Source organism: Dipodomys merriami, unplaced genomic scaffold (genome assembly GCF_024711535.1).
Source record: "Dipodomys merriami isolate MVZ:Mamm:240054 unplaced genomic scaffold, mDipMer1.0.p SCAF_15, whole genome shotgun sequence".
Lineage (NCBI taxonomy): Eukaryota > Metazoa > Chordata > Mammalia > Rodentia > Heteromyidae > Dipodomys > Dipodomys merriami.
In genome coordinates, this window is record NW_027202826.1 from 26,210,167 (window position 1) to 26,227,180 (window position 17,014).

General features: G+C 42.5%; 1 protein-coding gene across 3 annotated transcripts in view; it reads left to right on the forward strand.

The window, feature by feature from the left end:
* Alpk1 (alpha kinase 1) overlaps window positions 1–17,014 on the forward strand; it is a 98,084-nt gene that overhangs the window by 58,508 nt on the left and 22,562 nt on the right. For 2 of the 3 annotated variants that reach the window (XM_070022472.1, XM_070022470.1), the window contains exon 5: window positions 12,392–12,590. In XM_070022472.1, coding sequence (XP_069878573.1) covers window positions 12,392–12,590 — 199 coding nt within the window. Of the gene's footprint in view, window positions 1–12,391; window positions 12,591–13,945; window positions 16,277–17,014 lie in introns of those variants that run through there. The other variant, XM_070022473.1, reaches the window with a different exon arrangement.

Below are 17,014 nucleotides of genomic sequence, written 5' to 3' on the forward strand. Positions count from 1 at the left end.
GAGCCAGAACTCCAACCCCAGGGAAATCTCAACTAACTTTTTGAGACTCTTTTTTTGGGGGGGGTCCGGTCATGGGGCCTGAACTCTGGGCCTGGGCGCTGTCCATCAGCTCTTCAGCTCAAGGCTAGCACTCTACCACTTGAGCCACAGCACCATGTCCGGCTTTTTTCTTTTTGCTTATGTGGTGCTGAGGAATCGAACCCAGGGCCTCATGCATGCAAGGCAAGCGCTCTACCACTGAGCCACCTTCCCAGCCCCTCAACTAACTTTTTTAAAGCAAACTAATATAACAAAAAATGGAAATCTTATAAAAGTGTCTATATAAATAAATATGTATGAACATTTTCCTTAGAATAATAAGATTACTGGTTGCTTATACTTGAGTCTTCACAATAGATAGCTAATTCCATTATAATAAAGGAAGCGAGAGCGTATTAAGGAATTGTTCTAGATGAGATCAAATATTCTAAACATAAACTTCTCTGCAATATTTTGAACATATATTCAAATGCTGAAGCTCACATTATTTTTTTTTAAATGGAGAGGCCAGGTCTTCGGTTAAGTGACAATGGCAATTTTATTTTTGCCAAATAAAATAAGGCTTTTAAGTGTGATGTTCTTGTTTCTGTATCTTTCCCCCTGCATTTGGTGGCCTGCTATGAACTAATTCCCATGGTTTTTTTCCTATTTTCAGAGATCATGTGGGTGTGCACATGTGCACACACATGCACAGGTGTGGAATTCCTATCCAATTGGTATCAAAAATAAATTTTCTCTGTCAGATGATAGACATTAAAGCTAGAGGGGAATTTTGAGACCCACTGCCTCAAAGTCACTGTTGGAGGAACTGAACCCCTAAAAGAGTAAGAATTGGTTCCTCTTGTCAGTAGAAAGGACAAGACCACAATGCTCATGGTTCCTAACTCTAAATATGATGTCTCTTCTCTGCATCTGCACAAGCCCATGGCTAATCACGTCTCTTCACAGGGTAGTTGGAGTCTGCTGCAGCTCTCCATATTTTGTATCCCGATTCTCTTTGCTGCCAAACCCCATTCTTCCTTCTATAAATGTAATTTTACTTTTTCTCTAGAGCACAATTCATTATAATAGAAGTTTTACAAATTCCAGTCGCCGGCTTTTAACACTTTAATTTCTTCTGCTGACTATTGTGATTCTTGCTTAGAGAAGAAGACAGGTAAAAGATTCAGATTCTTCCAAAAATAAATGTAATAAGTGTCCATTAAGTTGCAAGAGAATGGAGCCTAGAAGATAAATATTAGCTCCAAGGCCTAGGCATTTCCAGACCTTAAGATAGAGTATGATTAAAGTCACCAAGGACTTAAACTCTGCTCTAAAACTCTGCCAAAAAAAAAACTATCCTTTTAATAAGGTACTTTCAAGTTTCAATAGAAGATAAATTAAAATGGTGGCTTGTTCTTAAGATTCTACCAATGAAACTCTGGTTGCCACAGAATCAGGCATGCGAGTTATCCCTTTGATGGGGGATGACTCTGTGGATTTCATGTCTCCTTATAATGAGGTCTGAAAGCTGAGCCAAGGCTGGCAGCCGTTGACTGGGAAGACATGGCCAGGGCAGAGCAGCTCAAAGTGCTAGCAGGAGACGAACAAGTTCAAGTGCTGGACAGACAGACAGAGAAAGTGATGACCTCCAGAAACTAAGTAGTAGTGTCTTCACTGTGCTTGTAAGTAGAAGACTGTCACCTCCCACACTGCATGTATTGAGTAAATAAGGAGTGTGAGCAATAATGTCATATCCCTAGATTTGGCTTATTTAGGTTGACGTATATGAACACGTCACCTTTGTAGATCAGCAAATATGCACTGTCAGTTAGGTAGAATGGCGTCCGATCTATTCTTCACAACATCTCGACAGCCTTGCAAAGTGGAATTTATGATGCCCCATTTTGCAGGGGAGGTGAGTGGCTTCGTACACGTGAAAGACACTCCCAAGCTAGACTACAGAATGTAGGGACACTGGAATCAAACCCCAATTCTTCTCTCAGTGCCTCATTCCCATACCATACTGTCACCATATCTTGTCACTTGCCCACTTCATCAAACAAGCTGGATGAAATCATAAGAGCAAAAATAAAGACATATACCATACACACACACACACACACACACACACACACACACACACACACACACACACACACACACACACACTTTTTCTTTCTCTCTTTGGGGCTGGTACTGGGGCTTGAACTCAGTACCAAATTACTCTACCTTAGCTTTTTTTTTCTCAAGACCAGTGCTCTACCACTTGAACCACACCTCCACTTTTGGGTTTTGGGTGGTTAATTAAAGAGTCTCATGGACTTTCTTACCTGGGCTGGCTTTGAACCATGATCCTCATATGTTAGCCTCCTGAACAACTGGGGATTATAGGTGTGAGCCATTGGCACCTGACTGGAATCAAACATTTCTAGGTTCAAGTTTCTAGGGGTTTTTTTTGGTTTAATAATCATCTTTTTTGTTGTTATTGGAACCATGGCCTGAACTCAAGTGAGGGCCTTCAACTCATTTCACATGCTTGCTCAGAGCCAGTTACTCTACCACTTGAACCACCCTTTTGCTGGTTAACTGCAGATGAAGTCTCTTGGCCTTTTCTTCCAGGGCTGGTTTTAATTCATGATCTTCCAGATCTCAGCCTGCTGAGTAGCTAAGATTACAAGTATGAGCCACCAAAACCCCCAACTAATACAGTCTTTTAAAAAAAATTGTTTATATAGCATACAAAATGTTTGTCTACTGACAATCATTATGAATCACTTGTCATAATTCTCCTTTCCTTTTTTTAAAATTTTATTTGTTCATGCCCGAGTAACAAATTGTGTGGTAGAGATATTTTGTTTATTTTGTTCAAGCTTTTGCTATGTTGCCTAGGCTGTTTTTCAAGTCCTGTTCTTCAATGATTCTCTTTTCTCAGCTTCCTAAGTACTGGGATTAGGGACAGCATGGGAACAGGTGATATTGCCCAAAAAGAAATGTACTCTTTACCAGACTTATGTGACTGTAATCCTTCTGTATATAACCTTTATAATAACACTTTTTAAATGCTGAGCTTAAAGCTTGCACCCCCATATCTAGCTTTCATCAGTAAAATCTTTTGGACAAGCTATGTACTATACGTTATGTTATACAGATTCTTATAAAAATTTAAGAATAATGAAGTAAAGATTAAAATAATATTTTAAACATTTTAAAGTTTGTACTATTGTCATAAGAAGCTTTTTGTTCATATGTACATTGTGGCTGGATATGTTTAATTAAAATGTCATGGAAAGCTGGTTACCAGTGGATCATGCCTATAATCCTAGCTATTCAGGAGACAGATCTGAGGATCAAGGTTCAAAGCCAGCCCAGGCAGTAAACTCCATGAGACTCTTATCTCCAATAAACTACTCAAAAAAGCCGGAAGTGGCACAGTGACACTGTGGCTCAAGTGGTAGAGTGCTTACTTTGAGCAAAAGGAGCTCAGGGACAGTGCCTTGGCCTAGAGTCCAAGCTCCAGGAATGGCAAAAAAGAAGGAGAAGAAGAGCAGGAGGAGAAGGAGGAGGAGGAGGAGTAATCAATGAAACAGCAAATTACTTCTTTGAAAAAATAAACACCACTGGTAAATCCCTATTTAAAGAAAAGAGATACAATGCTTGAAATGTAAAAGGGGATATCCCAGCAAACACCAAAGAAATCCTGCCATAGCCTGATCAGGCATATATTTAACCAAGTATAAATCAATATATAACAAGGATACCAATATATCCATGTTTATTGTAGCACTGTTCACAATACCTAAATAATGGACTTAAAGAAAGTGTCCAACAATAGAAGAATGGATAAAGAAAACATAGGGCATATATACCATGGAGTATTACATACCATAAAGAAAAAATGAAGTCATTTTTAATCCAAATCTTTGAGAAAAAATATGATTTTGAGTATTAGAACTGATTTGATAGGCCTCCTCTTAGAAGTAGCCTTTACAGCCGGGTGCCAGTGGCTCACACTTGTAATCCTAGCTACTCAGGAGGCTGAGATCTGAGGATCTCAGCTCAAAGCCAGCCCTGGCAGGAAAGTCCGTGAGACTCTTATCTCCAATAAACCACTAGAAAACCAGAAGTGGCACTGTGGCTCAAGTGGTAGAGCACTTGCCGTGAGCTGAAGAGCAGGGACAGTGCCCAAGAGCAGAGTTCAAGCCCCACGACTGACCAAAAAATAAAAACAACAACAACAAAAAAAGAAGTAGCCTTTATATATGTGATCTGTCACACTTTGAAAGTTTTAACAACTTATTGCTGGAATTTATATGTGTGTGTATGTGTATGTATATATAAAGCATACATATAACATATGTACATATATATATATGTGTTTACATATGTGTGTGTGTATATATATATAGTATGTGTGTGTGTATGTGTGTGTGTGTGTGTTTTGGTACTGAGGCTTGAACTCAGAGCTTGGAGGTTGTCCCTGAGCTTTTTGTGTCCAAAGCTAATACTCTACCATAGCTACACTTCCCACTTCTTTTACTTGGAGGAGAGGGGTGTTAGCTAATTGGAGACTTTCCTGCAGAGGCTGACTTCAAACCACTATCTTCAGCTCTCAGCCTCTTGAGTAGTTAGGATTATAGCCATAAGCCACTGATGCCCAGCTCTCTTTAGGTATTGAGATAAAGAAAGGCTTACAACTGTTTTCCAATCTGTATTTTCCACTGGTAAAATGAAGGAAAGGCCAAGGCGATCTTAATTGATCCATGGCGCAAACCTTACAGAAGTTGAGTCTTTCTCTTTTCTCCTCCTTCTCACATTTCGTGGATGGACGAACTTGGTGTGTGTGATGGTTGGTCTTCCTTTAACCTTGATCAGTCCATCTTGATCCATGCTACTGTTCCTGGGCTTGTCCTGTTGATGCATAACTATGCAAGCATCAATCACGTCTCATTTATGTTGCTAATTCTTCACCTCGGGACATGCTCTCCCCACCCACCCATCCTACCCTTCCTGTTCCCCATCTTCCAATTTGCTCTGCAGCAATAATTTCCCTTCACACTGCTCCTGCCAATTGCTATGCCAGATGGCTTCAGCTCTGAGGCCCCTCCCGCGGCCCCCTGGGAGAACAGCTGTCATTGTCGTTGGTGTGAACGTATCGTGGCTTTGAACCCATAGCTAGGACCCAAACTCGATGCGCAGGATGGGGAGGGGTTGGCACTAATGCCAGGAACCATGCAAACAGCACACTTTTCCTTGTTGCTGTTCAGCAAAAGCTCTTAGAAAAAGCTCTTTAGCATTTTTTCAATCATCTGTGTATCAAAATCTCATTGTGTGGTTTAATTCCTTAGCCACCTGACTCAGCCTGCTAGCCATGAAGTTCCTTTTGTGCCTTAAACTCAATTAGAACCCCAGATTTCCCAAACTGACAACAGATGTGAAAACACAACATAGGTTGTGTGTGTGTGTGTGTGTGTGTGTGTGTGTGTGCGCGCGCGCGCGCGCACGCGCATGTGCATGTGTGTGTGCATTTGTAAGCCTGTCTTTTAGAATTCGGCACATTCTCATAACCAGTTCTAAATATGTCATTTGACCTGGCCACTCAATTACAGCAACAACAACAAAATCGAGTTTGGTGTTGTTTGGATGCTTTTTATCTTGAAGTCAGTCTTTGAGAAAAGCCAACAGAATTCTTATTTAGTTGCTCGCATGACAGCATCAGTGTGACATGACCCAAAAGATCATATTTGTGGGTCTGCTGACATGGCCAGTCTGTGGTGGCCCGAAAAATCCAAACAAAAAGAACACTCCACAGAATCAAATTCTGTGTAGATCAATATGCATTTCAAAGACACTGTGTGTGTGTGTTGTCTTTGGGTTCGGGTTTTTATGTTATTTTCTTTTTCTTCCTTTTATTTTTTTTAGGAGGTGGGGGAGGGGAGGAGCTCTCTTTCATGTCAATTCTAATTGTGCATAACCCAGGCCCATTTTGCCACTAGAGAGACTTTTCTTTTTAGTTATCCCTTCCCTACCACACACCCTGACTCTTTTCATTTCTCCCCTTCTGATGTCATAATGCTCCCCCAGCATACATAGCAGGGAGATTCCAGGATGGGTGATACATTCTGCTTTGCTGTTGAGGAATTCACTCTCCGCTCCGTTGGCAGCAAATGAAAGTGGGTATTAATTTCTCAGAGTGCTGGTAGACACACAAGAGAGCCGGCTGCAAGAATGATAGCCACCTAACTCTGTATTTCGTGCACAGCATGCTGCCGTCTCAAAAGAGGGAGAGCAAAAAGGAAAAAGAAAAAGAAAAAGAAAGAAAAGAAAAGATTCTCCTGAGATGACTTCGACGGCATTTTTGCATCGTTAGGCTTTGGAGAGAGATGTGAGGGGTTTGGGCCCTGAACCGAGCTAAATTATGCAGCTGCCAACGATGCCAAGGTCCTCTAGAATAGGATGCTTCGTTTAGATTTTCCACAATGCTATTGAAGTGCTTATTTTCCTCCTGAAGAGACACAAACAGATGCAAACTTCTGTAAACACTTTAGAAATGAATTCAGTGAGTTTGGCCTCTCAGCGGTCCTCAATAGCTGACAGAAAAATGTCTAATTAGTGCAAGTGGAAATAATAGGGCCACTTGGATCCTTTCCATCCTCCTCCAAGTCTACTTTTCCATGGAACTCAAAGACCCTTTTGTCTGGCAGGTCACCCTCTCTTGGGCTTTTGTGCTCCGATCTATTAAGAGGAGAAGGGGGAAAAATAGATTAGGCAATGTTCTCTGCTCAAAGATACGGCGTGTTCAGGAGGGGCGCAGAAAGGCCTGCTCCCAGCCTCCGTTTACAGGTGCTGGGGGAGGGCTCCTCCATTGGCCACAGCCAAGAGCAAAGCACACGTGAGTGCACAGAAGGCTACTTGGCCCCACAGGACCTGGGCCTCTTATTTTTTCCTTCCTGGTTTCTAGGAATATCCATCAATCCTCAGAGTGGGTGAAGAGATGACAAGAAGTGAAAGGAGCTGGGAGCCTGTGGCTGATGCCTGTAATCCTAGCTACTCAATGAGGCTGAGATCTGAGGATGGCAGTTCAAAGCCAGCCCGGGCAGGAAAGTCCATGAGACTCTTATCTCCAATTAACCACCAGAAAGCCAAAAGTGGCATTGTAGCCCAAGTGGTAGAGTGCTAGCTTTGTGCTGAAGAGCTGAGGGACCAGCCCTGAGTTCAAGACCCTGGACCGACAAAAAGAAGGGGAGGAGGAGGGGGGCAGGAGGAGGAAGAGGAGGAGAGGGGGACAGGAAGAGGAAGAGGAGGAGGAGGAGGAAGAGGAAGAAGTGAGTCTCTTAAACATTTCACCCACACTTACTTCCAGAACCAGCCTTTGCCAATTGTTAATATTTTGTCACAGAAGGATAAAATGATGGAGTTCTTCCATGGTGTTCTATGTCGTCAACTAAACACCTACAATTCGCCTTACTCTGTGCTGACTGTGTGACCCAAATTCTCTCCAACCCTGAAACAGCATACAAAGAGATATTGTCCACATTTCTTTTTGTTTATTTTTCTTTCTTTTTTTTTCTTTTTCTTTCTTTTTTTTTGTGCCAGTCCTGGGGCTTGAACTCAGGGCCTGGGCACTAAGCTTTCATACTCAATGCTAGCTCTCTATCATTTGAGCCATATAGTTCTTCTGGAAATTTCAAAGCACCAACATTAAAGCTATCTTCTGAGAAGTTTTTTTTCTCCTTTCTCTTTTTAAAAATATACAACAGATGGGGCTGGGAAGGTGACTCAGTGGTAGAGCACTTGCCTTGCATGCCTGAGTCCCTGGGTTCGATTCATTAGCACCACATAAGCAAAAAGCAAAAAACCAGAAGTGGCGCTGTAGCTCAAGTGGTTAGAGCGCTAGCCTTGAGCTGAAGAGCTGAGGGACAGCACCCAGGCCCAGAATTCAGGCCCCATGACCGGACCCAAATATATATATAACAGAAACACTCTTTTCGTGGGAACTTGTTTTTGTCTTTTTCCCCTTACCATACTCTCATCACAATAAAGGGTATGATAGATCAGCGCTCCTACACCCACTGCTTAGACTCAATAGTGAATTCAGCACTAGCTCCAAAGAACTATTTTGCTCCAATAGGCACTGCTCCAAATGACCTTGATCTAACCACAGAGGAAAAGCAGGGGACCAACTGACCCTCGAGACACTTGTGGGCTACAATGTGGGGCAAATGGAATCCTGTTGTTTGAGATGGAAAAATGTTGTGTGACCCCTATTAAAACAGTATGAACCCTCCAGCACACAAAAAACACTCTAATATAATCCAGAAATCCCACTTTGGGGTGTAAATATAGCCAAAAGGATTGTAGCCGGATGTGGTAGTTTATGCCTCTAATCCCAGCCCTCTGGATTATGAGGCAGGATGATCCTAAATTTGAGACCAGACTGGGCTATATGGTGAGTTCCCATCTCTTTTTTTTTTTTTTTTAAACTAGGGCTGAGAACCGAACCCAGGGCCTTGGGCACGCCAGGCGGGTGCCCTTCTGCTGGGCTAAACCCCCAGCCCCGTGAGTTCCCATCTCAAGAAAAGAATTGGAGCAGGGTCTCAAAAAGGCAGGTGCACATCTATGATCGTGTGGAACTCTTCACAACAGCTGAGAATTTGCATAAACAACCTATAGTACACATGCACAATGGAACAACATTTGACCTTATAAAGGAGAAAATGTCGCATACTACAATAAGGATGAACCTTGAAGGTACCACGCTGAAAGAAGCAAGCCAGGCATCCAAATGCAATGTGGCCTTCATTCATACAGAATATCTGAAGTACTGGGATTCATAGGAACAGGAAATAGAATGGTGGGTTGACCAGATTTAGGGGAAGGAGAAGTTGCTAAATACGTTGATGGTCAAATTTGGATGATGAAAACTTTTGGAAATTTACTTTGCTACCGTGTGAGAATATTTAACACTACAGAAGTATACACTTCAATAAATGGTATGTTATGTGCTTCATATCACAAGTCGATAAATACAATGATAAATAAAAAGGGAGAAAGAAGAGAAAGGGAAGAAGAAGAGGGAGAGGAAGAGGAAGAGGGGAGGAGGAGATCCTGTCTGGCTTTGTCTACCTTGAAATTTTTTCAATTTAGGAAGTAACCTAAGCTCTCAGACTCAGTTCCTCATTTAATTCTGTGTGTGTGTGTGTGTGTGTGTGTGTGTGTGTGTGTGCACATGTGCACATGCATACTGGTCCTGAAACTTGAACCCAGGCCTGGACATAGTACCTTGAGTAAAATTTCCTCAAAGCTAGCATTCTCCCACTTGAGCCACAGCTTTACCTCCAGCTTTTTGGTAGTTGCTTGGAGATAAAAAGCCTCACAAACTTTCTTGCCAGGACTGGCTTTGAATCACAATCCTCAGATGTCAGCTTCCTGAGTAGTGAACATTACCATTGTGATTACCACCAGTGCTGGCTCCTCTTTTCTTTTTGAGGGTGGTTAAAAATTTAAATTAGCTGGTAGGTGTGAACATTCTTCACAAGCCAGGTAGAGCTGCAAAGATGGAAACTGTTATTATCAGCAAGGAAAAGAGCAAGGGGTCACCTCTGAAAAGCAGCCTGCCTCTGAACATGGTCTTTCAGTGGTTTCTTGCAGGTTGCTTCAGGGTTTGGAAGGTCACATGGGGACCAAAGAGAAGGCAGAGAAGAACCACACATCAAGGGTCAAAAAGGCATTTGCTGGTTACTAAGGACTCGGCAAGGTCCTCACAGCCAGGAGAGGGTGACAGGAATAAAACCTTAATCCCATCACAACCCCTAGATGCCACCACATCTTACAGCCCATCCAATCCAGAAGCAAGAATTACAACTAACCAATCTAGAAGTAAGAATGATCGCCCAACCAATCCAGAAGCAAGAACTACAACCCAACCAATCTAGAAGCAAGAATTACAGCCCAGCCAATCCAGAAGCAAGAATTACAACCCAACCAATCCAGAAGCACAAAAAAGAAATCAGTCCTTCTTATTGGACAGCCTCCTACCCCAAAGCTTCCCTCTCTTTGCATATTCCCACCCTCTTATCTATAAACATTGCAGACCCACAGTAAATAACTCATGTCTCCATTCTCTAAATTTTCTTTATAAAAATACAAAGACTTAACCTTAGCCACTACCTGGCTTTGCTTTTGGAAGTAATGGAAACTTGCTCCAAGACCAGGCCCTTTCTCTGGCTAGCATTTGTTCACAGTTCAATCAACCCTTTTATTTCAGCCTCAAGAGTTTGGGTTTAAACATTTTCAATTTGTCAAATTTAAGCCTTGCTGAGAGCAGTGACTGAATTTATAGTAGGTATTAGCTTAAATGCTATCCAACCCTCCAGCTTTCTCTAGGTAGATGACCACAGAAGCCATGTGCACTGGTCATGTGACAGGTCACCATGTCGCAGGTCATGTGACAGGAACATGTGACTCAGCCTCTGAATCCCCAGTGTCCCTTCTGTAAACGTGCTTAAGATAGAACCAGCCTCTGATTGCTGTGAGGACTGGGTGAATTATTCATCTAACAAGGTTCACACTGTGGCTGGCACCTTATTTTTCCAGATGAGTGTTAGTACTTAAGACTGTGATGTGAAGAAAGTGGTGCTTCGTAGCGTAACACTGTAATAGGCAAATGCTTACGCTGCTTTTCAGCCTTCATTTGTGAACAAACATGCTTACAAACCACTCCGCTTGGTTTTGTGTAGCATATAAAAATAGTAGTCATAAATTTAAATAATAATAACAGTGAATGACCGCCTCATTCAGGCTTGTAATTGTATAAACCATTCTAAGGTCTAACATAGCATTTTCCCATAGAAAATACTTACGCACTTTATTTTATTATTTATTTGCTATTTTTACTTCCCCCTCATGTTACATTTTCATGTCACACCTGTTTCTTCATTTCTTTTTTTTTTTTGGGGGGGGGGTCCGGTTGTGGGACCTGAACTCTGGGCCTGGGTGCTGTCCCTCAGCTTTTCAGCTCAAGGCTAGCACTCTACCACTTGAGCCATGGCACCACTTCCAGCTTTTTTTCTTTTTGCTTATGTGGTGCTGAGGAATCGAACCCAGGGCCTCATGCATGCAAGGCAAGCGCTCTACCACTGAGCCACCTTCCCAGCCCCAGGTTTCTTCATTTCTTGTTCATTAACTAAACATGATGATGTTTAGTTAATTAAAATGTATGCCACAGAGCTGGGCATAGAGCAATACACCTATAAGTTCAGCTACTTGAGAGGCTGGAGCAGGTATAGCATGAGTTTAGACAAAGCCAGCCTGGCTGGAAGGGGTGACATTGTCCAAAAAGAAATGCACTGTTTATCTGACTCATGTAACTATAACACCTCTGTACCTTTATAATAACAATTTAATTTTTTAATGATACCCTGTCTCAAAAAAGAAGTGTATTCAATAAATAAAGCAGGGTGTTATATATTGATGTGGAGAGTTCATACAGATATAATGATGACTAAAGGAAAAAGAGGAGAAGGAGAGAGGGTGTAAAAGGAAAAAGAAGATGAGAGAAAGAAGGAGGAAAGGAGAGAGAAAATAAGGAAAAAAGAGATGGAAGGAGGGAAGGAATGCAGGAGAGAAGGAGGGAGGGAAGAGAGAGATAAACAAGCTCTGGAAGAAACCCTCTGACATCCTTGTCAGGGAGGACAGAGACAGTACTGAGGGATCTGTGGAAGACAGAGGATGAGTAGTGAAAACCATGGCTTACTTTGATTCCTTTTTGTCCTTGATACTTTGCATATTGTATAATTTTAGGATCATCGTGGGGGGGGGAGTAAACGGAATGGTGAAAATATTTTATCCTTAATCAACTCATCTAAATTCTCTCTTCTTCTTCTTCTTCTTCTTCTTCTTCTTCTTCTTCTTCTTCTTCTTCTTCTTCTTCTTCTTCTTCTTCTTCTTCTTCTTCTTCTTCTTCTTCTTCTTCTTCTCTTCTTCTTCTTCTTCTTCTTCTTCTTCTCTTCTTCTTCTTCTCCTCCTCCTCCTCTTTCTCCTTCTCCTTCTCCTCCTCCTCCTCCTCCTCCTCCTCCTCCTCCTCCTCCTCCTCCTCCTCCTCCTCCTCCTCCTCCTCTTCCTCCTCCCCCTTCTCCTTCTCCTCCTCCTCCTTCCCCTCTCCCCTCCTCCTCCCCCTCCCCGCTCCTCCTCCTCCTCTTATTCCTCCCCCTCCTCCTCCTCCTCCTTTCCCTCTCCCCTCCTCCTCCTCCATCATCATCATTTGGGCTGTTGTTTTAATTAAGAGCCCCAAGATGGGGGCAGGGTGTGGGGGGCAGGTCTTATTTTAGGGTCCTGGCTATGTTTCTTTGTCTGCTCTATTTCGCATCTCCAGGCGGCCTTGCGAGCCTCCATAGTGGCTCAGGACTGTGCGGTGGCCTCGGCCATCGTCTTCTTGATGGACAGGTTCCTGTATGGACTCGATGTTTCTGGAAAACTCCTGCAGGTGGCCAAGGGCCTGCATAAGCTGCAGCCAGCCACACCCATCGCCCCTCAGGTGGTTATTCGCCAGGCCAGGATATCTGTCAACTCAGGTAGGCTGTGTTCTGTGTCCTGGGTCGTCTGATCCTCATCTGCCCCTGGCTGCAGAGCTACTTGAACTCTGCAGGCGCCCAAGGGCACAGGGGCCTGCGTGCCACCTCTGCCCCGCTTCTCTCCCGCCGCGCCAGCCTTTGCACCCGCCTCTCTGCCGGCACAAAGGCCCTGGCATAAAGGGTTTCAGAGCCAAAAGCAGGGAAGAAAATTGTGAAAGGGTGTGGAAAATACTAATTGGAGCTTTTGTCCCCTAACAAATCTATCCTGCTGCTTTCAAACAGGGGTATCTGAATTGCTATACTTCTGACCAAGAGCCTTTAAAAAGCAGATTAGAATTCTAGTATTTTCTCTTAGCTCTCCTGTCTTCTTTCTGTAGGGCCACTTGACTAAGCTAACAATGAAGCTAACAAACCCACTGAAGCAATTTGAGGGTTGGTTTTTTTTTCCTTGTCATTCACAACACCGGTACAGTACCTGATTAGGTCTGAAAGTATCTTTTTCTTTCCCTCCTGTCACATTGAATGAGATGAAAAATGAGGCTGACAGTCTAACTTAAGATGGAGAGCTGAAAGTAGGGGGCTTCGAGGGGAGAGGGGGCCGGTGATGTGTCACAGCCAAGTCCACCTGCAAAGAATTCCAGAATTACTTAAATTACCAGTACCCATTGGATTTAGAAATGCAGCCTGCTTTGCTGTTCTTATTTCCAGAAGTAAAGGCCTCTTCCCCCTCCCAAACACAAAACTTAAGCTCTTTTTTCTATTGCTTGATGTTAGTTACTGCTATTATTTTAATATTCTGGCCTGTAAGACGTTAAATGTTATTCATTTCCTTTGAAAAGGAGTGTAGTGACTACACTGAGCTGCTGAATAAAGAAAGGAAGAGACAGAAAGAAAAGGACATGGAAAGCCTGGCGCTGGTGGCTCACGCCTGTAATCCTAGCTACTCAGGAGGCTGAGATCTGAGGATCAAGGTTCAAAACCAACCCCGGGCAGGAAAGTCCATGACACTCTTATTTCCAATAAACAACCAGAAAACAGGAAGTGGTGCTATAGCTCAAATGGTAGAGTGCTAGCCTTGAGCTCAAGAGCTCAGGGACAGTGCCTAGGCCCAGAATTCAAGCCCCATGACCAACAAGAAAGAAAGAAAGAAAGAAAAGAAAGAAAGAAAGAAAGAAAGAAAGAAAGAAAGAAAGAAAGAAAGAAAGAAAGAAAGAAAGAAAGAAAGAAAGAAAGAAAAGAAAGAAAGAAAAGAAAGAAAGAAAGAAAGAAAAGAAAGAAAGAAAGAAAGAAAAGAAAGAAAGAAAGAGAAAGAAAGAGAAAGAAAAAGAAAGAAAGAAAGAGAAAGAAAGAGAAAGAAAGAAAGAAAGAGAGAAAGAAAGAAAGAAAGAGAAGGAAAAAAAGAAAGAAAGAGAAAGAAAGAAAGAAAGAGAAGGAAGGAAAGAAAGAGAAGGAAGGAAAGAAAGAAAAGGACAGGGGAAAAAATGGGCTTGTGAAAGCTTTTTATTTTTTAGGTCCCAGACTCGGACTTGAACTCAATACCTGATGCTTTACAGGCAAGCACTCTACCAACTGAGCCACACCTCCAAACCTGGAAATTATCTTAAGAGCCCCAAGTTCATTTCCTTTTAGGTTCTTGCAAATGCGTATCAATTGTTCACATGTCTTATTATTGGCTTTTCTAGTGCAACTCCGGAGACAGAATTGAACTGAGAAAGAAAATACTTTGTTCCAAATGTTCCTGAGAGCAGCAAAGATGTTTGAGGCATGAAGTAACCTAACAACAAATGCACCTGGTGGTGTTGGAGTACAATGGCATAAGGGACAAATTCTGGGGGTGACACAGATGAGGGCTGGCAGCACCATGGTGGGCTAGTGTTGGTTTTGAGCAAGAATTTGAAGCCAGGTTCACACTTGTCATCCTTGCTACTCAGGAGTCTGAGATTTGAGAGATTAAGGTTCAAAACTAACCCAGGCAGGAAAGTCTTTTAGACTCTTCTCTCCAATTAACCAGCAAAAAAAAGTCAGAAGTGGAGGTGTGGCTCAAGTGGTAGAGTAGAAATCTAAAGAAGAGTGCAAGGCTCTGGGTTTAAGCTCCAGCACTGGCACAAACACAAAGAAAGAAGAATGTGGACCACAATCACTGTATGCACTTGCTCAGATTTCTTTTGGGTTCCTTTGGTTTCCTTCCCTCCTGTCTCCAACCAAGATGGTAGAGTATTTTTCCCTCTGAGAAGGAGCAAGCCACAGCATCATCAGGAATGGTGAGATCCTCTGCTCACAGCATCACGCTGAAAGGCAAAGGTCCCGATTCTCATGTCCCAACAGTTGGAGCTCTTCTCCACAAGTATCCCAGCCTCAGAGTTAAGTCTTCCATATGTAAACTGCTGTCCAAAAATCTTATCTGGAGCCTCCAAGTAGATTCGGAGAGGGAGGAGGATGGGGACCATGGGAGGAAGCATGGGGGTATAGGAACAGGTTACATGGAAATAGGGGCTCCATCTCAGCCTTTGGAAGCCTTGAAGTAGAGAGAGGAAGTGTATTAGAAAGCGTCAGGAGGAGCACTCATGGTAAAAGAAGAGGGCAGTCCATCTCGCCATGGATAAACAGGTTTACTGTGGACGCTGTCTAGGGTTTGAATTCCTTTTCTCCACCAACCAGAGATTAAAAGGGCAGAAAAGTGTTTAAAGCAGACAGAGTTATTTGAAAACAGAAGAAACTATGAAAGGAATAGGAAAATAGTGCAAAGAGGGGGTCCTAGGGCCAGAAGTCCACCATGTTTCTCACCATGTAGGACGCCCTAAGAAAGACAATCTGACATTCATGTTTTTTAACTTGTAAATACATATATTTATATATATACATATACATATGCAAACTTACACACACATATTGAGAGCGACAGAGCAATTGAGGTGAAAATCAATATCTTTTTGCAAAAGTTGTCGTAATTGGAAGACATTACCCACAAAACAGGTAGAGCATGTAAGTTCTTTTTGTAAGATACAAGAATGTAGCCACCCAAGAGAAAGAGCCGGAAAAGGGAGAAGGACGTTCTGGCAGTTTTGAGTGCTGAGAAGAGCTTCTCACTGCCAAGGAAACTTTACCACTGGCATGAATACAACAAAATAACTCATTAGCAAAATGAAACTAAGAAGACAAAAAGTGAAGTGGATGGAGATGTGGCTCAGTGGGTAGAGTGCCAGCCAATGAGCAAAGAGCATCAAGTATGGAGTTTAAGTTCTGGTCTCTCAACAAATAAGAAAGAAAGAAGGAGAGAAAGACAGGGAAGAAAGAGAAAGAAAGGAAGAGAAAGAAAGATGTAAAAATGCAATACTAAAGTATTTCTTATTAACTTCAAATGGAAGATTATTTTGGCAATGGCCAGCTACCTACCAATCTATGACCTGCCTGCACCCTTGCCACAATCCAAAACACCTTAGAATGCAAAAAACAAAACAAAACAAAAAAAACCTGTTTTTTAATTCCTAAAGCCTGTTTCTCAGGTGTTGCATAGTGGGATGCTAGTACTAATATTTAAAAATGCTTTTTCTCAGGCTACATAGAGTTCCTGTGTTAATATTCTGTCTTTATTTCCTTTAAGAGTTTCTTACTGTGGGTTCTTTTTAATAGCTTCACCAAATTGTGTCTAAAGGTGGATTGAATGTTTTTCCCTCCCTTAAGGTTAGGTAAGTTTCTTGAATGTTAGAGTTTCTTCTGAGTGTGTTTCCCCAGCTCTGAATCTACTTCCTCTTAGAAATGTTATTGTGATTATATGGGTTTTTCATTCTCTTTGAACTTTTTTTTTTTTGGGTCCAGTCGTGGGGCCTGAACTCTGAGCCTGGGCGCTGTCCGTCAGCTCTTCAGCTCAAGGCTAGCGCTCTACCACTTGAGCCACAGCACCACTTCCGGCTTTTTTCTTTTTGCTTATGTGGTGCTGAGGAATCCAACCCAGGGCCTCAGGCATGCAAGGCAAGCGCTCTACCACTGAGCCACCTTCCCAGCCCCTCTCTTTGAACTTTTTAACTTCTCCTTCCTATTTTCCTCTGCTTTATTCTTTCTCTGTCTTTTTCTTTTTTTCCTGCAGAGCTGGGACTCAAACTCATGGTCTGTGTATGCTAGCAGTCAAGCTATTAGCATGAGCTATATCTCTATTCTTTCTCCCCATTCTCTTTACCTGCTTCTCTCCCCTGCTGTTAAACCTGTTGCAGGAATACATTTCAGATGGACCAGGGTTGAGCAGATTTAACCCAGAAAAATCAACCTTTACGTGCTCAAACTGGATAAAATACATAGTGTCACCTCTACCACATAACTCTAAGCTTCCCCACACTTCTTTCCTAAATTCCTTTGTGATAATTCTGTAAAGAAACCTGGTTATGGACAACTCTACACATAGCCTCTTGCTACTCTTGCTCTACTAGTAT